Below are 22,813 nucleotides of genomic sequence, written 5' to 3'. Positions count from 1 at the left end.
TTTTTTTTTTTTTTGAGACAGAGTCTCACTCTGTCACCAGGCTGGAGTGCAGTGGTGCAATCTCAGCTTACTGCAACCTCCTCCTCCCGGGTTCAAGCGATTCCTTTGTCTCAGCCTTCCAAGTAGCTGGGACTACAGGCATACACTGCCACGCCTGGCAAATTTTTTTTTTTTTTTTTTTTTTTTTTTGAGACAGAGTCTCGCTCTGTCACCCAGGGTGGAGTACAGTGGCACAATCTCACCTCACTGCAAGCTCCGCCTCCTGGGTTCATGCCATTCTCCTGCCTCAGCCTCCCCAGCAGCTGGGACTATAGGAACCTGCCACCACACCCAGCTAATTTTTTATATTTTTAGTAGAGACAGGGTTTCACCATGTTAGCCAGGATGGTCTCCATCTCCTGACCTCGTGATCCGCCCGCCTTGGCCTCCTAAAGTGCTGGGATGATAGGTGTGAGCCACCGAGCCCGGCCGCATGGCTAATTTTTTGTGTTTTAGTGGAGATGGGGTTTCACCATGTTGGCCAGGATGGTCTCGATCTCCTGACCTCGAGATCAGCCCTCCCTGGCCTCCAAAAGTGAGAGGATTACAGGCGTGAGCCACCGCACCTGGCCCATATATGATTTTTTTTTAGAAAAATAGAATTATATTGGCCGGGCGCGGTGGCTCAAGCCTGTAATCCCAGCACTTTGGGAGGCCGAGACGGGCGGATCACCAGGTCAGGAGATCGAGACCATCCTGGTTAATACGGTGAAACCCCGTCTCTACTAAAAAGTACAAAAAACTAGCCGGGCGAGGTGGCGGGCGCCTGTAGTCCCAGCTACTTGGGAGGCTGAGGCAGGAGAATGGCATGAACCCGGGAGGCGGAGCTTGCAGTGAGCTGAGATCTGGCCACTGCACTCCAGCCTGGGCCACAGAACGAGACTCCGTCTCAAAAAAAAAAAAAAAAGAAAGAAAAATAGAATTATATTATAGATAGTTTCTTATATCTTGTTTAGTATAAATATTATTTTTAAATTTTCCTGTCATTAAATATTTCTGTACAGTTTTGTAATTTCCCCAAATTTGTTCAATTATGAGCCCCTCATTGGACATTGTTTCTTATTTTTTTCTATTCTACATAAGACCTTTTTTACATCTCTGGAGATCTATTTCAGCACATATCTCTGCCATTTGTTATACTAACCTCTCTCATTCAACTTGGAATTACTTCTTTACTTACTGTGCTAATTCATGAAATAAAAATTTAAAGATACAAGGAAAGTAAAAGTTCCACTGTAACCCATACTCTTAGGGACTACTGTTTGAGCAGTCCCACTCTTGGGGTATGTCCTTCCATAATTTAAAATGAATATATAAGCCTTCACTATAGGTATATTTTAAACAAAAACAAGATCATGTTCCAGGTATTTTGAAAATTTCCAGCTTTCTGTTATTGGTATCTAGCTTAACCCCACTGTCGTATGAGAACAGATATTGTATGATTTTCTATTCCTTTAAATTAATTCATGTGTGTTTTATGGCCCAGGGTCTGGTTTATCGAGGTGAATGTCCCACTTGGACTTGATCTTGAGAAGAATGTGTAATCTGCCATTGCTGGATGAAGTAGTAGTCTATAGATGTCAATTACATCCAGTTGACTGAGGGCGCCGTTGAGTTCCGCTATGTCCTTACTGATATTCTGCCTGCTGGATCTGTCCATTTTCGATAGAGGGGTATTAAAGTCTCCAACTATAATAGTGGATCCATCTATTTCTTCTTGTACTTCTATCAGTTTTTGCCTCACATGGTTGCTTTTGGGTTTTTTGTTTTGTTTTGTTTTTTGGTTTCTGGTTTTTTGAGACAGACTCTCTGTCACCCAGGTTGGAGGGCAGTGGTGTGATCTCCACTCACTGCAACCTCTGCCTCCAGGGTTCAACCTAGTCTCCTGCCTCAGCCTCCCAAGTAGCTGAGACTAACTACAGGTGCCCAACACCACACCTGGCTAATTTTTTAAATGTGTTTTTAGTAGAGACAGGGTTTTGCCCTACTGGCCAGGCTGGTCTCGAACTCCTCACCTGAGGTGATCTACCTACCTTGGCCTTCCAAAGTGCTGGGATTACAGGCATGAGCCACCATGCCTGGCTTGCCTCACATGTTTTGACACTTTGTTGTTAGGTGCATACATGTTACAAATTGTTATGTATTGACCCCTTTATCATTACGTAAAGCCCCTCCGCATCCCTGATACATTTTCTTGCTCTGAAGTCTGCTCTGTCTGAAATCAATATAACTACTCCTGTATTCTTTTGATTAATAAGGATAATACCTCTTTCTCTATCTCTTTACTTTTGATCTGTAAGAGTTCTTATACTTAAAGTGTGTTTCTGGCCAGGTACAGTGGCACACACATGTAGTCCCACCTACTTGGGAGGCTGAGGCAGGAGGATTGCTTAAGCCTAGGAGTTTGAAACCAGCCTGGGCAACATGGACCCCATCTCATTTAAAAAAGTAAATAACAAAGTGTGTTTCTTGTAGACAACATATAATTAATTGGGTCTTCTTTTTGGTCCACTCTGACACTTTCTATTTCTAATTAGTGTATTTAGACCACTGATGTTAAAAGTGATTGTGATGGGTTTGTATTAATATTTACCAAATGTTTTACTGTTTTTTATTTTTTGCCCTTGTTCCTTGTTTCTATTTTTGTCTTTCACACTTTCTGCCTTTTATAGTTTTAATGGACCATTTTATATGATTCAGTTTTTCTCCTTTCTTAGCATATCAATTATATTTCTTTTTTACTTTTTAGTGGTTGCCCTAGAGTTTGCAATATATGTTTACAACTAACCCAAGTCCACTTTTAAATTACACTATACACCTTACAGGCAGTGTGAGTACCTTATAATAACAAAATACTCCTAATTATTTCCTCTTGTTCTTTGTATCATTGTTGTCATTTGTTTCATTTTATAATAAGCTGTAATTGTTTGAATACATTCTTGCTATTTTTTTTTTTAATTTATTTATTATTATTATATTGTAAGTTGTAGGGTACATGTGCATAACGTGCAGGTTTGTTACATATGTATACTTGTGCCTTGTTGGTGTGCTGCACCCATTACATTCTTGCTATTATATTTTGTTTTGTTTTTTATTTAGAGACAGGTTCTCCCAATATTGCCCAGGCTGGCCTCAAACTCCTAGGTTTAAGCAATCCTCCTGCCTCCACCTCCCAAAGTGCTGGGATTACAGGCATGAGCCACCTAGTGCAGCCTGCTATTATTATTTTGAACAAACTGTTATCTGTTTCATGAATTAAGAATAAGAAAAATAAACACTTTTATTTTAATCTTCATTTACTCCTTCTCTAATACGTTTCACTTCCTTCTGTTTCTTACCTACATAATTTTCCTTCTCTCTGAAGAACTTCTTTAACATTTCTTGCAAGGCAGGTCTACTAGCAACACATTCCCTCAATGTTTGCTTGCCTGGGAAAGTACCTCTCTTTTACTTTTTTTTTTTTTTTCTCAGTTGGAGTCTCGCCCTGTCACCTAGGCTGGAGTGCAATGGCACGATCTCGGCTCACTGCAACCTCCGCCTCCCAGGTTCAAGCGATTCTCCTGCCTCAGCTGCCTGAGTAGCTGGGATTACAGGTGCATGCCACTATGCCGGCTAACTTTTTGTATTTTCAGTAGAGACAGGGTTTCACCATGTTGACCAGGCTGGTCTCGAACTCCTGACCTCGTGATCCACCTGCCTCAGCTTCCCAAAGAGCTGGGATTACAGGCGTGAGACACCACGCCTGGTCCTCTCTCTCTTTTACTCTTGAAGGATAATTTCACAGAATACAGAATTCTAGGTTGGTGGGGTTTTGTTTTCTCTCAACACTTGAACCATTTCATTCCATTCTCTGCTTCTTTGCATGCTTTTTGAGGAGAAGGAAGAGTTAATTCTTATCTTTGCTATTTATAGCAAATAATTATTTCTAATCTTCCTATGGCTTCTTTCAAGATTTCTTTATCTTCAGTTTTCTGCAGTATGAATATGATATACCTATGTGAAGTTTTTTGTTTTGGGGGTTTTATGCATTTAACTTATTTGATGTTCTCTGAGCTTCTTGGATCTGTGGTTTGGTGTACAACATTAATTTGGGGAAATTTTAAGTCATTATTGCTTCAAATGTTGCTTCTGTTTCTTTCTTCTCTTGGTATTCTCATTATGCATATGTTATACCTTTTGTAATCGTCCCACAATTCTTGGATATTCTGTTATCATTTTTTTCCAGTGTTTTTTTCTCTCTCTCTTTTTTTTTTAAATATTTTTAAATTTTGAGATGGAGTCTTGCTCTGTCACCCAGGCTAGAGTGCAGTGGCACAATGTTGGCTCAGTGCAACCTCCACCTCCTGGGTTCAAGCGATTCTCCTGCCTCAGCCTCCCGAGTAGCATGTGCCACCACGCCTGGCTAATTTTTGTATTTTTAGTAGAGAGGGGGTTTCACCATGTTGGCCAGGCTGGTCTCCAACTCCTGACCTCGTGATCCACCTGCCTCAGCCTCCCAAAGTGCTGGGATTACAGGCATGAGCCACCACACCTAGCCTTTTTTTGGTTGATTTTTCAGGTTTGGAACATTCTGTTGAGATATCCTTAAGCTCAGACATTCTGTCCTCAGCCACAGCCAGTCTACTAATGAGCCCATCAATGGCATTCTGCATTTCTGTGACAGTGTTTCTGACCTTTAGCATTTCTTTTTGATTCTTTCTTAGAATTCCCATCTCCTACTTATATTACCTGTCTGTTCTTGCATGCTGTCTACGTTTCCCATGAGAGCCCTTAGCACGTTAATCATGGTTGTTTTACATTGACAGTCTGGTAATTCCAGCATCCCTGCCATATCTGAATCTAGTTCTGATGCTTGCTCTGTCTCTTCAAACTCTATTTTTTGCCTTATAATTTTTTGTTGAAAGTTGAACATGATCCTGTACTGGCTCTTCTGGAGGTTTCTGCCCTGTTCTCAGGGAGCTTCCTACTGCGGTAAGCTGCAATTCCCTGTATTTACCTGTCTGTTTCTGTTTCTCCAATTTTAGGTCAGCAGTTTGCCCCCTGACCTTACTTCTCTGCCAGATCTAAGAAGAGTTGCTGGTAATTCCAGCTCCTTGCATGCCAGAGGCGAAGCCACACTAGAAGTCCCATTGCCCATATGTCAATTGGGTTGTCTTTTAATTGTTGATTTCTAAGTGTTCTTTGTACATCTGGATACAAGTTCCGTGTCAGATGTATGATCTGTAAATATTTTCTCTCATTCTGTGATTGGTGTTTTCACTATTTTCGCTGCAGCACAAACGTTTTTAATTGTGATGAAGTCCAACTTATTCTCTTCTTCTGTAGCTTATGCTTTCATGTTATACCCAAGAAACCATTGTCTAACCCAGGGTCACAAACATTTACCCCTATGTTTTATTCTAGGAATTTTATAGTTTCAGCTCTCATGCTTAGTTCTATAATCCATTTTAGGTTCATTTTGTATAAGGATTGAGGTAGGGGTCTAACGTCATTCTTCTATGTGTGGATATTTAATTGTCCCAGCACCATTTATTGAAAAGACTATTTTCCTCCATTGAATTGTTTTGGCAACTTTGTCAGAAAATTGACTCACCATAATTGGGTTCTCTCTAAATAATTTTTAGCTTTTATTTCATTTCCTGTTATTTATGTTTTCCTTTTATATGACACAATAGCTATTCAACATTGTGGTTCTTTCCATTTCAACTTCAGTTCTACTGTTTTTATTTAGATTGTCATAAAAGAGAAAGAAGGACATTCTGTTTGACTAAATGGGGAATCAGAGTAAGCATAGGCTCAAAGAAAGAATGCACAGAAGCGCAGAAGATTGTTTCAGAAAAAAATGAGGCCAGCTGGCTAAAGTATAGAGAACATTTATGACATTGTGGTAGCATTGAAATATGATTATTATTATTATTTTTGAGACAGAGTCTCACTCTGTCATCAGGCTGGAGTACAGTGGCTTGATCTCAGCTCACCGAAACTTCCGCCTCCCAGGTTCAAGCGATTCTCCTGCCACAGCCTCCCGAGTAGCTGGGACTACAGGGATGCACCACCTCACCCAGCTAATTTTTGTATTTTTAGCAGAGACGGGGTTTCACCATGTTGGCCAGGATGGTCTCGCTCTCTTGACCTTGTGATCCACCCACCTCAGCCCCCCAAAGTGCTAGGATTACAGGTCTGAGCCACTGCGCCTGACCTAAATATGATATTTTTAAATGATAGAAAAGTATCAGAAGCAGATTGTGGTTAGTCTTTGAAAGTTTGGTCACGAAATTTATAAACTGGATGGGCACAATGGCTCATGCCTGTAATCCTAGCATTTTAGAAGGCCAGGGCAGGTAGATCACCTGAGGTCAGGAGTTTGAGACCAGCCCGGGCAACATGGCAAAATCCCGTCTCTACTAAAGATACAAAAATTATCCAGACAGAGTGGCACATCCCTGTAATCCCAGCTACTCAGGAGGCTGAGGCAGGAGAATTGCTTGAACCCAGGAGACGGAGGTTGCAGTAAGCCAAGACTACGCCACCGTACTCCAGCCTGGGTGACAGAGCCAGACTCCATCTCTAAAAAGAAAAAAGAAAAGTGACGGCTGTAAAAACTACACTAGAATTGATAATTTAGAAGCTGCTATTTTTAAGAATTCAATTTTAGTTCATCAGCCAGGTAGAAGCTAAATGTCATTATACTGAAGATTATATGATGAAAATATAAATGTAGCAAGTTCAGAGTTAAAGAAGAGACAAAGGTCCAAGGTTAGTGGTAGGTTCACAGTTAAGAGAAGTTGTATTATTACCCCAAGTGGAAAAAAATTTACATATTTGCAAAGAAAGGAAGGAGCCATTGGGGAACATGAGACTGAAGACAAGAGAGTGACAGGAAGCAAGAAGGAAGAAAAGAGGAGTTGTTGGAAGGGAAGGGAGGATAACTGAGTGGAAATACTCCACAAGAGTTATGAGGAGGGGCTGGGTGCGATGGTACACTCTTGTAATCCCAGCACTTTAGGAGGCCGAGGTGGGCGGATCACTTGAGGTCGAGAGTTTGAGACCAGCCTGGGCAACGTGGCAAAACCCTGTCTCTACTAAAAATAAAAAAATTAGCCAGGTGTTGTAGCGCTTGCCTGTAGTCCTAGCTACTTGGGAGGCTGAGGCAGGAGAATGGCGTGAACCCGGGAACCGGAGGTTGCAGTGAGCCGAGACTGTGCCACTGCACTCCAGCCTGGGTGACAGAGTGAGACTCCATCTCAAAAAAAAAAAAAAAAATTACGAGGAGGATAAAATATATCAACCTGGGTAGGAGACAGAGAAAATTAACACTAGATGAGCAGAGAGAACTTTTTTCCTTCTGAGTTGGAGGGAAGGGTGAAAAGTCGGGAGTGAGTGCAAATGGAGAAGGGGATCGCACCCCCAGGAGTTTCTGTGAGACGCCCTTGCTCTTCACAGTACAAGGAAAATTTACTGTAGGAATTTGTGGGAGTAACGATGAAGAGAAGTGCCACAGAGCCCCTGCAAGAGCTCCACTTTACTCGCACGAATCTGTAAACCAGCCGTTGGCCATATTTCCATGACTTCACCAGGAACACTCTCCATGAGAGATTGGGTCAAAGGGCCGATCTAGATTTAGGCATTGACTTGGATCAAGCGAAGACTGAGGTTAAAAGTTTGCTGGTCAAGTCAACCTTTAAGTGTATAAAAGCATTTTTAGCTAGTGATCTGGTTCAGCATTCAGAATCCTGACACTTCAGTGACAGGGAGAGGCACCCAACGGTAGTTTAGCAAAGAGGATTAGCAAGAATCTAAACTTCTTTGTGCTCCATTCCTTGTCATCATCGATACTATTGTAATAAAATGAAGACATATTTCTTAGCTATTGCTTTGACTCTATGTATAGAGAGTTGCAAGATTGGCTATTGAAGTTGGACATTGTCTACCTGAATTGGCACTGCTGATTAAAATTGGGAGGTGGCAGGGAGAGAGAGAGAAGAGGGGAGAGAGGCGAGAGGTTACATCTTTCCCTCCTCTGAGGGAAGGGAGGAGAAATATGTATTAACCCTTGGTGATGGGAGAAGGCAGCCTTCCTGTGGTGGACAACTCTGAAGCTGTCTGAAAGACAATAGTAATGGTTGACTGGAAGACATTGACAGGTTTTAGATAAAGCACGTTAGAGAAATATTTTCCTTTGCAGAAACCATTTCCTTCCTTTGCAGAAGGAAAGCACAATCAAGTCTTATTTTAACTGCCTAGAGATAAACAGGTCTGTGGCAGGCATGCTGCACTGTATGTTTTTCTAGTCCTGTATGTCAACATAATGATCTTAGTAGTGACAAATAGTGACAAAAATGTATTTGAGATTTTATATATATGTATATATGCATATATACACATGTGTATATATATCTCCATGTGTGTAAATGTGTGTGTGTAAGAGTGTGTGTGTAAATGTGTGTGTAAATGTGTGTGTGTGTAAATGTGTGTGTGTGTGTAAGAGTGTGTGTGTGTGTGTGTGGATCCATTCTGGGTGTTTTTACTTTGCTTAGGAAGGAGGAGAAACATAATTGTTTTCACTTCATCCCAAATACCAAATGAGTGTTTTTGGTTCATCTCAGGCACTCACCCCAGTGACCACAGCTGCCAGTCATGATACAGTGATACCCTGTACCTAGAAATATATTTTCCCTCCATATAGTCCCTTACCTACCAGTAAGGGTTTCACTGGAATAAATTAAGCCAAGAATGTGAAGTTTTATGGGGTTTATCTGTATTTATTGCTATATAACAATTCATCCAAAGCTTAGTGGTTTGAAACAACAATAATTTACTCTTTGTCAAAATTTTAGAGTTGCTTTGCTCAGCTGGGAGATGGTTCTCCTCCATCTGGGATCGGCTGAGTTTGCTTATGCTGCTGTAGTCATCTGGAGGCTCGTCTGGGACTGGGAGAACCAAGATGGCTTCATCTACATGCCTAGTGGTCAATGCTGGCTGCGGAGTCTGCATGGTCTCTCCAGATAGGCAGCCAGATCTCTCTTTACATGGTGGCTCAGGCTCCCAAGAATGTGTAGGAAAGCCGTAAAGCCTCTTAAAGCCTGGGTTCTGGCACTCACACTATGTCACTGACACAATGCCACAAGATACTGGTCAAAGTCAAGCATAGGCCAGCCCAGTCAAATGTGGGAGAGCACTTCACTGCCACTTACCAATGAGACCAATTGTGGAGATTCCATGGCCATTTTTAACCTCTTGCAGAAGAATTAAACACAGTTCCATCTGCAAAATGCCTTATAGTATATCTGGCACAAAGCAAATTACTTTCAAAATGTGTATTGTTTTTGTTATCATCATTACATATGAGCCTTTTCCTCCTGAATAAAAAACACTTTTTGAGTATAGGGAGGTGGATGGGTTTTTCTTTAGATGAACTGAAAGTTGATCAGAATATGTAAGACAAGAAAATAAAACCATCCAGCTGGGCGTGGTGGCCCACGCCTGTAATCCCAGCACTTTGGGAGGCCGAGGCAGGTGGATCACCTGAGGTCAGGAGCTCAAGACCAGCCTGACCAACATGGTGAAACCCTGTCTCTACTAAAAATACAAAAGCAGCCAGGCATGGTGGCACATGCCTGTAATCCCAACTACTTGGGAGGCTAAGGCAGGAGAACTGCTTGAACCCGGGAGGCAGAGGTTGCAGTGAGCCAAGATCGTGCCATTGCACTCCAGCATGGGCAACAAGAGTGAAACTCCATCTCAAAAAAATACATAAAATAAAAAACAAAACCATCCATATAGGATTTGTTACACTAGTATTAAAACTAAATACACACGTTGTAGAAGAATTTGGGTATTTCAGCGAAATGTTCAGTTGAAATGTGACAAATTTGGCAGACGTAAACTAGGAAAAAGCAAATGAAAAATTTAAATTGTATTGATATGCTTTGAATTTGTGTCTCCACCCAAATCTCACATCAAATTGTTATCCCCAGTGTTGGAGGTGGGGCCTGGTGGGAGGTGACTGGCTCATGGGGGAGAATTTCCCCTTTGCTGTTCTCATGATTGTGAGTTCTCATGAGACCTGGTTGTTTAAAAGTGTGTAGCACCTCTCTCTCCGCTCTTTCTTTCTCCTGTCCTGGCCATGTAAGACATGCCCTGCTTCTTCTTTGCCTTCCCCCAACAATTGTAAGTTTCCTGAGGCCTCCCCAACCATGCTTCCTGGACAGCCTGCAGAACCATAAGCCAATTAAACCTATTTTCTTATAAATTACTCAGTTTCAGATAGTTCTTTAGAGCAATTCAAGAATGGACTAATACACGTATAAAATTTTCAAAACGTCCCACTCACAAATTTTTTAAGATTTAAGAAGTCTCACCTCCCCCTTTGTAGTCAATCTGATTTTTAATCTTTGATTTTTGTCTTTTCTTATATTGCTTCTTTAGGAATTAGAGAATAAAATCCCAGCACGATGTTCCTCACTGAAGACACCAGTTCAGCTGAGGACAATAGAGCAGCCGCCCTTCCTCGATGTTCAGTATGTACTTAACGTTGTACGGTGGGGAGTACACGGGGAGCTTTACGTTCAAGTATCATAAATATTCAAACTATTGAATGCACAGTGACATACTTGGGAGCCATGGGAAACACCAAAATGTCACTTTAATGACTTAACATTCTTAGTCACAGAGAAACGTAGTTCTTCCTAGGGCAGGTGGGCAGAAGTGCTGAGCTGTTTTCGTGATAGTTTGGTTACATAATTCGTTCTAAAGAGCCATTCACCAATGTTAGCTCACTTTCTTTTTTTTCTTTAGGAAAAGATGTGTTAACCAAAGCACAATCCAGCCCAATTTCCAGGCCGAAGATTTCATGATATCAGTCCAAACATCGCACTATTTAACTCCCAAAAAAAAACACTGGAAAAAAAGACTATCAGTGCTAACACATTTACATATAAAATCTCCATGTATGTACCAATTTCTAAAACAATTATAAGACAGATACACAATTTGGGGTAAACTAACAAAACAGACTATTATAAAATATTAAAGGCAATCCTCCTGGTCACCTCTTACTTGAAGTTGGCATAACTGAGAATGCATCAGTATATTCCTGCACCACCTTATAGCCGAGCTCATACTGGTTCCAGGGTCTGGACCACATGTGTAGCCTCAGTAGTCGCAGACTCTTGACCTTCTAGAAGACCTCCAACATCCCTTCTGCTTTCCCACGTGTTAGCTCACTTTCTATTTGTTGCCTTTGCAATAAAAGTGACTAGGATTGAAAGAAAACTCTGCACTGGGCTAAACGACCTAAATTTTGGCCCTAACCTGAGACTATGGCCTCTTTGGCCTTCCAATGTAATGGAAACCTCTTAGAAATGATAGGATTTGTAGGAAATACAGGATTTTAGATGGGGACAGGTCCTCTCAGGGATCTCTTACTGTTTTCTTCTGCCAACAACTATTCCCAGATACTCCATGAACATAACCATTTGTTCTGGTCAAATAATCACAGTGATCAATGACTATTACAGCCTCCTCAGGACTGGATTCCTGAACATTCTGGGGGTTCTTTGGAAACCAGGATGAAGCTTTGATATCAAAGTCATCTGGCTCCCTTTCTTCCTTCAAAGAAGTATAGCATTGCTCAAAACAAGCAAAGGCCAGTCTCCCACAGCTGTTTCTCTCCATGGTCACTCATAGAATTTCAGAGTTGGAAAGATCTTCAAGACTTTTGAGTTCAATTCTAACTGCCTAATTTTATAACAAACGTTTATAAGACGTGTCTAAATAATACATCTTTAGGGGAGTGAACCGGAGATTTGACCTCTCTGTTCTCTATTCCACATTGCCACAATTGACTCGGTTTAGTTAGGCAAAGATATCTTCCAAAGATAAAAATGCTTTGTCTTTATGGTTATTTGTTATTTTTTCTAGGGTTTGTGGGTCTGCCAGAATATTACATTTTTGTCAGTCTCCTGACTTACCACTTTTTTTTCTGTCCACAGCTGCCAGAATTATATGCATGTATTGTGAATTTTAATAAGGAGAGCAAGAAATCAAATCTTCTACAAATGCATGGTATTTCACTTAATGAAGCACAGGAAGTACTTGCTAAAAACCTGAATGTCATGTCATTCACCAGGGGCACTGATGTGAGAAGAGACCTCCAACCTGTTTTCAGGTGCACAGTGGTTAAAAAAGAGCCGAAGCGAGTATCCATGACTGAGCTCCTCCACAGCAGCTTACTGGCGGGCTCCCTCTCTCCCGCGGGGAGGCTCTCCAGGTCCCGGCAGAGGCTGTCACAGCGTGGGATCTCCCCTCCCAAGCGCACTTTTCCTTATGAAATTCTCAGTGATCACTCGAATGCCTTGGCCCAAGTTACCGTACAGAAGAAGGTTCCAAGCGCCAAAATCTTGTGCAGCCTAGGCATTTCCAGTGCCACCCCGGAAAAGTTCGTTTTGGAAGATAAACTTCATAGATACTTCTTAGTGGACCCAGGTAATTTAAACAGATGAGGTTATGTGGGAAAAAAGGAATGGAAATCTCACTGCAAATTTACTAGAGCGGAAATAGTCCAATACTGACCTACAGCAATTTTGCCATTCTGAGGTTCATGGCTGCTATCGATATGTTTACTTCATAGCGTCAATAAAATGCAGAACAAGCCTGGAAAACATAGACCCCATCTCCAAAAAATAAATAAATAAAAATTAACTGAGCTTGGTGGCATGTGCCTGTAATCTCAGCTACCCGAGAGGTTTAGGAGGGAGGATCACTTGAGCACATGAGTTCAAGGTGGCAGTGAACTACGATCACACCACTGCATTTCAGCCTCGGTGACAGAGAAAGACCCTGTCTCTAAAAAATGAATAGGTAAAAATAAAAATAAATTAAAATTCAAAACAGAGAATCCAGAATTCCAGGATCAAGTCTCAGATTCATTCTTTAAAAGATGTATTGTTGGGCCAGGCGCAGTGACTCACGCCTGTAATCCCAGCACTTTGGGAGGCCGAGGCGAGTGGATCACCTGAGATCAGGAGTTTGGGACCAGCCTGGCCAACATGGTGAAACCTGGTCTCTACTAAAAATACAAAAAATTAGCTGGGCATGGTGGCGGGCGCCTAGAATCCCAGCTACTCGGGAGGCTGAAGCAGGAGAATTGCTTGAAACCAGGAAGTGGAGACTGTGGTGAGCCGAGATCACGCCATTGCACTGCAGCCTGGGCAACAAGGACAAAACTTCGTCTCAAAAAAAAAAAAAACCATGAAACTTATGATGCTGAATTTTAATAAGAAGGGAGTGTCTTACACTTTAAGTCTCCATCTTATGTAAATTGAGAGAGGTAATATTTTATCATTTTGTTAATAGATTACATCGATTGATCAAATTGATTACATCAATTTGTGATTACCCTCTGAGGTAGTTTCTTGATTCAAGATAAGACCATTTTCACAGCTAATATTTTGACACCCCATTTTTATATTAAAAGTAGTGGGACAGGGCAATATGGCAAAACCCCCACTCTACAAAAACATTTTAAAAATTAGCCAGGCGTGGTAGCATGCACTGGTAGTCCCAGCTATTCGGGAGGCTGAGGTGGGAGGATAGCTTGAACCCAGGGGTTTAGAGGTTGCAGTGAACCAAGATTGTGCCACTGCACTCCAGCCTGGGGAACAGAGCAAAACTCTGTCTCAAAGACGAAAAAAAAAAAAAAAAAAAAGTAATGTGAGAGGCAGAAGGAGCAGATTTAAAGGAATAGATTGATTACTGTCAGTATATTTGGTCCAAAGAGTTGGAAGAGTTTTTGCTGTAACTCCCTACATTGACATCTTAACAGAACCAAATGCAGGTTTCAAAATCCTTTCATAGAGTCCTACTTTGTGGGCTTTGGAGCCTAGGTAGCGGTGCAATTAAAGCAATCATAGGACTGGCCTAGATAATTCACAAAGTACACAAGTAAAGTCTGGGACCGGAAAGGAAAAATCATGAAAAGTTTTGAGATTCAATAAGAAGAACTAGTCAAAAACCTATTGAAGAAGGGTTTTGGATGTTTGATAGGGTCTTGAACATTTATGACTTTGCCATGCATAGGGGCCAAGTTTTTCTTTCTTCCTAATGTATGAATTACTTGCTGCTTACCTAACTTCTGGAGGTCTCTGATGTGGTCTCACAAACTCTGTGTTGGAGTCTCTTCTCTGCCTCCTTATCTTCATTTCCTGAGATCCCAGAGATCAATTTCTGATACACGTCATGTCTATTCAAGATATATGCCGGCTGGGCACGGTGGCTCATGCCTGTAATCCCAGCACTTTGGGAGGCCAAGGTGGGTGGATCACCGGAGGTCAGGAGTTCAAGACCAGCCTGGACAACATGGTGAAACCTTGTCTGGACAACATCGTGAAACCCCATATATACTAAAAATACAAAAAATTAGCTGGGCGTGGTGGCAGGCACCTGTAATCCCAGCTACTTGGGAGGTTGAGGCAGGAGAATCGCTTGAACCCAGGAGGCAGGGGTTGCAGTGAGCCAAGATTGCACCACTGCATTCCAACCTGGGCGACAGAGTGAGACTCCGTCTCAAAAAAAAAAAAAAAGAAATATGCGTGGAGTCAGGCAGGCATCTATGTGAAGGGTATCCAGTAATCCCTCAGGGGTAACTGGTATTGCAACAATTCATCTTCTACTCTCCTACACAGTCCAGAAGAACTTTAGGATCTTGGTATTCCAAAGTATACTGAAGGACATATTCCTACTAGCACCAAGCACCGGGTGAGGAAAAGAGAGTGGGTGTTGCCGTTTTGTTCTTCTGTCATATGAGCTCCTCTTGTTCAGGCCAAATCCTGTAGAATCATGTAGGTGAGGAACCAAAAATAACAGAAAACCAAATAGTGGTTATTTTTCTTACATAATTAGAAGTCTAGGGGCACGCAGACAAGGGTCGGAGCAATGCTTTTTTTTTTTTTTTTTTTTGAGATGGAGTCGCGCTTTGTTGCCCAGGCTGGAGTGTAGTGGCTTGATCTCAGCTCACTGCAAGCTCCGCCTCCCAGGTTCAAGCAATTCTCCTGCCTCAGCCTCTTCCATGTAGCTGGGACTACAGGTGCCCACTCCCATGCCTGGCTTTTTTTTTTTTTTTTTGTATTTTTAGTGGAGACGGGGTTTTACCGTGTTAGCCAGTATGGTCTCAATCTCCTGACCTCATGATCCACCCGCCTCGGCCTCCCAGTGTTTTTTATCTCTCCATTTATTTAATGAACACATTGTAATTATACATATATACGGAGTACAATATATGTTTCAATAGATATATATGTTGTATAGTGATTGAATCTGTGTATTTATCCTGACCTCATGCACTTACTATTTCTTTGTGGTGACGACTTTTAAAAGACTTCCTTCCAGCTATTTTGTAAGATACCATATCTTATTGTTAACCATCCCTACCTTATTGTACAATAGAACACCAGAATTTATTCTTATCTAACTGTAACTTTGTTTTCTATTACTTATTTATTTTGATTTTATTATTATTATTTTTTGAGACACTGTCTCCCAGGTTGGAGTGCAGTGGCACAATCTCAGCTTACTGCAACCTCAACCTTCTGGGCTCAAGCGATCCTCCTATCTCAGCCTCTCAAGTAGCTGGGACCTCAGGTGCATGCCACTACACCCGGCTAATTTTTGTATTTTTTATAGAGATGGGGTTTCATCATGTTGCCCAGGCTGATCTTGAACTTCTGAGCTCAAGCGATCTGCCTGCCTTGGCCTCCCAAAGTGCTGGGATTACAGGCATGAGCCACCGCTCCTGGCCCATTTTACATTTTTTTGAGATGGTATATTGCTATGTTGCCCAGGTTGGCCTCAAACTCCGGGTCTCAAGGACTCTTCCTCCTTCAGCTTCTCCAGTAGCTAGGACTACAGGGGCATGCCACTATGCAGGGCTTCTGTGTGTGTGTGTGTGTGTGTGTGTGTGTGTGTCCGAGTCTTTCTCGGTCGCCCAGGCTGGAGTGCAGTGGTGTGATCTCGGCTCACTGCAAGCTCCACCTCTTGGGTTCACGCCATTCTCCTGCCTCAGCCTCCGGAGTAGCTGAGACTATAGGTGCCTGCCACCATGCCCAGCTAATTTTTTATTTGTTTGTTTGTTTTGTATTTTTAGTAGAGACGGGGTTTCACAGTGTTAGCCAGGATGGTCTCGATCTCCCGATCTTGTGATCCACCCGCCTCGGCCTCCCAAAGTGCTGGGATTACAGGCGTGAGCCAACCCACCTGGCCACAGGGCTTCTAATTATAACTCTGAACTCACTGACTTCTCTCTCCCATCCTCCCCTCCCACTCCCTACTCTGTCTCTGGTGACCACTGTCCGTGGAGCGATGCTTTCAAATGTCTCCAAGGACCCGGGCTCTGCCATTGTTTTGTGTGTAGCCTTTGTTTTCACATCCAAAAGACGTCTCCTTCCCCCTCGGATGCTGTGGCTACATTCCAGGCAGGAAAAGGTGGGATAGGATGAAGAGCCACATTGATACTTTTGTCCTCTTTTAATAGGGAAGCAACGATTTTCCAGAACACCTCTCCTTAGGTGACTTCTTTCTACATCTTCTTGGCAAGAATTGTGTCCAATTATCACCCCTTCCTGTAGGGAAGGCTGGTGAATAAGAGTTCTTAGCTCCCTCCTCTATAGCAGAGGGAGGCAGAAGAAGACTGCAATGCGTATGGAGTAAGCCAGCCTAAAGTGTCTGTCAGAGATCATGATATGAAGCTCTTTTTTTCTTTTCTTTTTTTTTTTTTTTTTTTTTTTTTTTTTTTTTTTTTTTTTTTTTTTTGAGACGGAGTCTCGCTCTGTCGCCCGGGCTGGAGTGCAGTGGCCGGATCTCAGCTCACTGCAAGCTCCGCCTCCCGGGTTCCCGCCATTCTCCTGCCTCAGCCTCCCGAGTAGCTGCGATGACAGGCACCTACCACCATGCCTGGCTAATTTTTTGTAATTTTAGTAGGACGGGGTTTCACCATGTTGGCCAGGCTGGTCACTTTGGGAGGCTGAGGCAGGTGGATCACCTGAGGTCAGGAGTTTGAGACATGAGGCTCTTTAGTCACCAAAATTATCTGCTCTAGGACCTTCTCTTGTCAAAGATCCCCTTCCTTCTTTTTGCCACCACTTCTTGCTATGCCAGGTCTACAAAGATCTTGTCAAACTCCCTGAAACTTGGCAACTGGCCTTATGATCGGACTGCTGAACACCATGGCCAGTCGCAGTGTCTGTTCTACTGGGGGAGGTATGAGCCCAGTGAAGAGTCTCTGGCACCTGCCTTCTACTTCAGACATGTACAGTCTGTATAAAGACTTCTCACCAGGCAGGCCCAGGCCCTCCCGGTACAGGGATGGAGGACTGATTGGGGTGGGGTGGTGCCTGCTCAGTCTTTGGACTACAGGTGACCTGTTCAAATGTCACCACGTGGGGGACAGCAAAGTCACACACCAGAAATAGACCAGCCATCCTCTTATCTGCCGTGACCATAATTCTCCTTATACTTGTTTCTGTGGCCCGTTGGCTCCTGGTTTTACACTCCAGTCCCTGCCTTCAGCCTTGCTTTTGTTGTTGTTTTCAGCATTACAATGTATTTAGCCATGAAAGGGGTGGAAGGGAAGGGAAAGGGGAATGGCTGCTGGGGAGGGGAACACGGGTTGTGTCTTTGCTTGATTCCTTCTCATTGGCTTATTGGCTCTTTGAAGGAATTGTAACTGCTAATGACACCCCAAGCTTGTGGGTCCTGAATGAGTGTGGAGAATGGCCAAATTCTAGCTCAGCCACTGCCCTTTTATACTTAGGGCTTCCATTAGCATCTTGGAAGAAATGACTCTAACAATCTGTGCACTTCTGACCCATCTTCCTCCCTGGTTTAGGATCCTTTTCTCCTCCCTGCTGCTCTCAGGGCTCCGTAGAGCTCTCCGTTTGCACATTCTGTTAGGATCCAAGCACAGAATGAGATACTCCCTCCACCTGCTGGGGCCCTGCAGGGTCCACTCAAGCCCAGTTAGCCAGACCCACTCAATTGCTGTCTAGGAGCGGGCTTCACATGAAATCGACATCACAGGGTCTCCCTTAAATTTATGAAGCTTTAGGCCAGGCACAGTGGCTCACTCCTGTAACCCCAGTATTTTGGGAGGCTGAGGCAGGTGGATCACCTGAGGTCAGGAGTTTGAGACTAGCCTGGCCAACATGGTGAAACCCCGTCTCTACTAAAAATACAAAAAAAATTAGCCGGGTGAGGTGGCGGGCGCCTGTAGTCCCAGCTACTCGGGAGGCTGAGGCAGGAGAATGGCGTGAACCTGGGAGGCGGGGCTTGCAGTGAGCTGAGATCCGGCCACTGCACTCCAGCCTGGGCAACAGAGCCAGACTCCGTCTCAAAAAAAAAAAAAAAATACAAAAAAAGTAGCCGGGCGTGGTGGCAGGCGCCTGTCATCCCAGCTACTCAGGAGGCTGAGGCAGGAGAATCGCTTGAACCCAGGAGGCGGAGGTTGCTGTGAGCCGAGATCACCCCACTGCACTCCAGCTCAGGCAACAAGAGCAAAACTCTGTCTCAAAAATAAATAAATAAATACAAATTTAAAATAAAGCTTTAGAAATGGCTTTCTGCCAGAAAGAGGAGACTTGAGTTCATCAAAGGCTTACCCTGTCCATGAAGCATCTCTGAGTAATGAAAGGCTGAGTAAAAACACCATGTGATTCTTTTCAGGAAAACAATTCATGGATCTAAGGGATCTGGAATGGAGATATTTTAAGGGGCTTGCGAAGTGGAGGCGCACTACAGCACTTTCATTCACAAACGTAAAATACAACACTGAGAAGAGATTTACAGAGAGCCAGGGCATGCCTGATGTTATTTTCCCCCCTATAGTTCGCAAGTCTTTGGTCATTTATCCTCAAATTGATTATCAAAATGAAGGAATTTCTTCTCTTAAATTGAATATGTAGTGTATGAAAATATTTTGGACATAGATTTTTGCTTTTGAGAGCATTGAATTTATACACAAAAAGTAAAGAAGCCAAGGACCCAACAGAACATCTGAACTGAGTGTGTACAACACACATGAAGGTGTACTGTAAAATTAAGCCATTAATAAAGAGCAAAAGGTCCGATTTAATCTGTTAATGTGAGAAGTGGTTTGGACTGTGCAACCCATTTGGACCAGCGCTAAAGCAAATACAAGTCATGTGAAAAGAAAAGGTGTAACTGAAGAATACCCAAGCAAGAATAGCTTTTTAAGGAATTTTAAGCACACAAGGAAGTTCATCATCATAAAAGTATTTGGTAAGTTCGACAAATAAATTAACATGTGAGCATATAGAGATCGACATGAAAACTTAAATATAATCTATTAACTGTCCAATGACAAAGAAGGAAACAGCATCCATGAAATAAGAACAGAAATATTTGAAAAAGAACAAATTGGAAATCTTGGAAGTGAAAGATACAGTCATTGAAAACTATAATAATAACCCTTGATAAATTATCCCAGTGGTACCCTGGATATATCTGAAGAGAGAGGGCTAACAAGTTGGAAGACAGCACTGAAAAGCTTATAGATCATAGCACAGTAAGACAGAAAAAGAAGAGTGTTGGAGGGTAGAATGAGAAGTTCAGAAATGCATACAATGGAATTCACAGAAAAAAATAGGAGAATGGAAAGTAAGTGATATGGGAAAATAAAATGACAGAAAATCTCAAGAAACACAGGAGACCTTGAACTGAAAAATCACAGGCTGATTAGCAAGATATTGAAAATAAATCTATGCCCAGAAATACTGTAGCAAAACTATGGACCACTAAGCAATAAAGGAAAATGTAATCTACAAAAGAGAGATGGATTACATACAAAGAAACGACAAATTGACAATAGAACGCTCATTAACAATAGAGGTCAGAAGACAATAGTGCCATATACTTACAATGCTGAAGGAAAACAGCTGTCTGTAATTCTGTAAGCAGCCAAACTCTCCCTGAGGAGTAGGGGTAAAATAAATACGTTAAAAAAACATGAGCCTAAAAATGTTTACTATCCATAATCCCTTTCTTAAAAAACTACTAATAAAGTACATATTTTAGTAAGAACCTGGAGGGAATGCAAGAAATAATGGCACGCAAATTGTTAACAATATATGTATGAATGACTGTGTAGATATTAAAATATATTTCCAGATTCTATTTCCTAATATGTTATTTTTAAAAGTTGTCTCCATATAAGTGAAATTATTCTGTAGTCTCCACTTTTTGCACTGTTTTTTAAAACCAGATTTTGGTATTAAAAGGTAAGCATTTCGAGAGGCTGAGGCAGGTGGATCACTTGAGGTCAGGAGTTCGAGATTAGCCTGACCAACATAGTGAAACCCCATCTCTACTAAAAATACAAAACTTAGCTGGGTGTGGTGGTGGGTGCCTGTAATCCCAGCTACTTGGAAAGCTGAGGCAGGAGAATCGCTTGAACCCTGGAGGTGGAGGTTACAGTGAGCCCAGATCGTACCATCGCACTCCAGACTTGGCGATAGAGTGAGACTCCATCTTAAAAAAAAAAATTATGCTGGCTTCAGCACAGTGACTATCTTCAGCAGAAGATACTATCTAAAATGAGCATGGGGTGGGTATCTGGGGTGCACACAGTGTTCTGGTTTTTAATCTTTTTGCACAGATGTGTTCAGTATGCAAAAGTTATTCAAGCCACACACAACTATTAATTTTTCTCCAGGCATATAATATTTCAAAAAAAAAAAAAAAAGGTTTTAGAGCCAAGCACAGTGGTTTGCTCCTGTAATTCCAGCTACTGGGGAGGCAAAGGCAAGAGGATCACTTGAGACCAGGAGTTCAAGAACAGCCTGAGCAATGTGGTGAGACCCTGTCTCTAAAAAATAATGTTACAGCTGGGCGTGGTGGCTCAGGCCTGTAATCCCAGCACTTTGGGAGGCCAAGGCGGGTGGATCACAAGGTCAGGAGGTCGAGACCAGCCTGGCCAACATGGTGAAACCCCGTCTGTACTAAAACACACACACACAAAAATTAGCCGGGCGTGGTGGCGCGTGCCTGTAGTTCCAGCTACTTGGGAGGCTGAGACAGGAGGATCGCTTGAACCTGGGAGGCAGAGGTTGCAGTGAGCAGAGATTGTGCCACTACACTCCAGCCTGGTGAAAGAGCAAGACTCCATCTCAAAAAAAAGAAAAAAAAAGTTACAAAAATTAGTTGGGGGTGGTGGTGTGCACCTGTAGTTCCAGCACTTGAGAGGCTGAGGCAGGAGAATTTCTTGAGCCCAGAAGATCAAGGCTAAAATGAGCTATGATCGTGCCACTGTACTTCGATCTAGACAACAAAGTGAGACCCTGTCTCTTCAACAAAACAAAACAAAACACAAAAAAACAGTTTATTAAAAGTTATGCTAGCTTTATACAATGAATTGGGGAGTTTTTAATCTTTTTTAAGATCACAGATATTTAAACAATATTAGAAATATTGAAATCTAGCTAGAACTCAGCTATAGAACCATCCACCCCTGATAACTTTTCTTGTTTTTATGAAAATGTTTAAACATTCATAAAAATGAATAGGATTCTACAATGAATTTGCATATATCCATAATCTATATTCAACAGTTATTAAGATTTTACTACATCTGTTTTATCCATTCCTTTTGTTGTGTTTGCTGTGTCTGCTGAAGTACTTTAAAGCAAATCTTAGACCCCATGTCTCAGTTGTTACTTTTGTTTGCATCTCAGAAACGTATGGACATTTTATTTCATAGCCACAATGCATTCTTTACTAAGAAAAGTTAATAATTCCTTGGTGCCATCTTTGTATCTATATTGAAAGTCACCTTATTATCATAAAATTATCTTTTTCTATTTGGTTGGCTTGGATCAGTATCCAAGCAAGGTCTAAAGATTGCATTTGATTGTTAGGTCTCGTAAGATTCTTTTAGTCTAAAGCGATTCCTCATTTTTTTCATGCAGTTGACTTACTGAAGAAATAGGTCCATTGACATGTAGAAGGTCCTGCCTTCTAGATTTGACTCCTCATGGTGTCATTTAACTTGTTCTTCTATCACATGTATTTATTTAGAAATAAATTGACAGATTTATTTCTTACAAAATGGGTGTCTGTGAAAGACTTGATTGGTTTTGAGCTCACCTCTTTTTGGAAAAAGTACCTCATTAGATGGTGCTATGTACTTCACATTGCTTCACAGTACAAGGCAAAAAATGTCTTATTGTTCTTTAGTGAGTTTCGGACTGAGTAAAGCATTCAGGTGATGACAGTCTGATGCCTCTGTTTTATAAAGTCCCCATCAACTTTTCACCTAATAGCTTCCATCCTTCGATGATGATGGTAGGCAGTGTTGAAGTCAAATAAAATACAGAAACACATATCTAAATTTAAAATTGGGGAAGCAAGAATTGTAATTTGGGACATACACACACACCAGGTGGTCTTCAGTATGTCCAAAGAACAAAGATAAGGTTGCAAGTTTCATAAAAAGAAGAAATGTTACGTATTGTTCTGAAAGAAAGTTCACTGGCACTAGCAAAGTTTCGGGGAACTGGCAAGCTCTAATTGGTGAGTGACCGTGGTGGCTAAAGCTAGTCTTAGAGTCTAAGCAGGTTGTTCCAGTAGCCATTAGATAAGACTGGTTTGAAGTTATAGCAGACCGTTTCAGCATCCAGGCTTGCAGAGAATGACATTCTTGGAGCAATGTTATGTGTCTTAGTGCTTTTTCTCCTGGACCCTCAACTCTCATTTAGTTCGGTATGAC

The 22,813-nt window shown here is 42.0% G+C and overlaps 1 protein-coding gene across 3 annotated transcripts in view; it reads left to right on the top strand.

Moving 5' to 3' along the window:
* Positions 1 to 20,218, top strand: part of C15H9orf153 (chromosome 15 C9orf153 homolog) — a 37,284-nt gene extending 17,066 nt beyond the window's left edge. The window contains exons 2-5 of one of the 3 annotated variants that reach the window (XM_025360251.1): positions 2,789 to 2,869; positions 10,468 to 10,559; positions 12,033 to 12,208; positions 18,754 to 20,218. In XM_025360251.1, the coding sequence (XP_025216036.1) occupies positions 10,494 to 10,559; positions 12,033 to 12,208; positions 18,754 to 18,799 (288 nt within the window). In that variant the 5' untranslated portion in view covers positions 2,789 to 2,869; positions 10,468 to 10,493 and the 3' untranslated portion in view covers positions 18,800 to 20,218. The remainder of the gene's footprint in view (positions 1 to 2,788; positions 2,870 to 10,467; positions 10,560 to 12,032; positions 12,209 to 18,753) is intronic. The other 2 variants (XM_025360250.1, XM_025360248.1) reach the window with 2 other exon arrangements.
* Positions 20,219 to 22,813: the final 2,595 nt, after the last annotated feature.

This window comes from Theropithecus gelada, chromosome 15, assembly GCF_003255815.1.
Source record: "Theropithecus gelada isolate Dixy chromosome 15, Tgel_1.0, whole genome shotgun sequence".
Classification (NCBI taxonomy): domain Eukaryota; kingdom Metazoa; phylum Chordata; class Mammalia; order Primates; family Cercopithecidae; genus Theropithecus; species Theropithecus gelada.
This window is presented reverse-complemented; position numbering and strand designations above follow the sequence as displayed.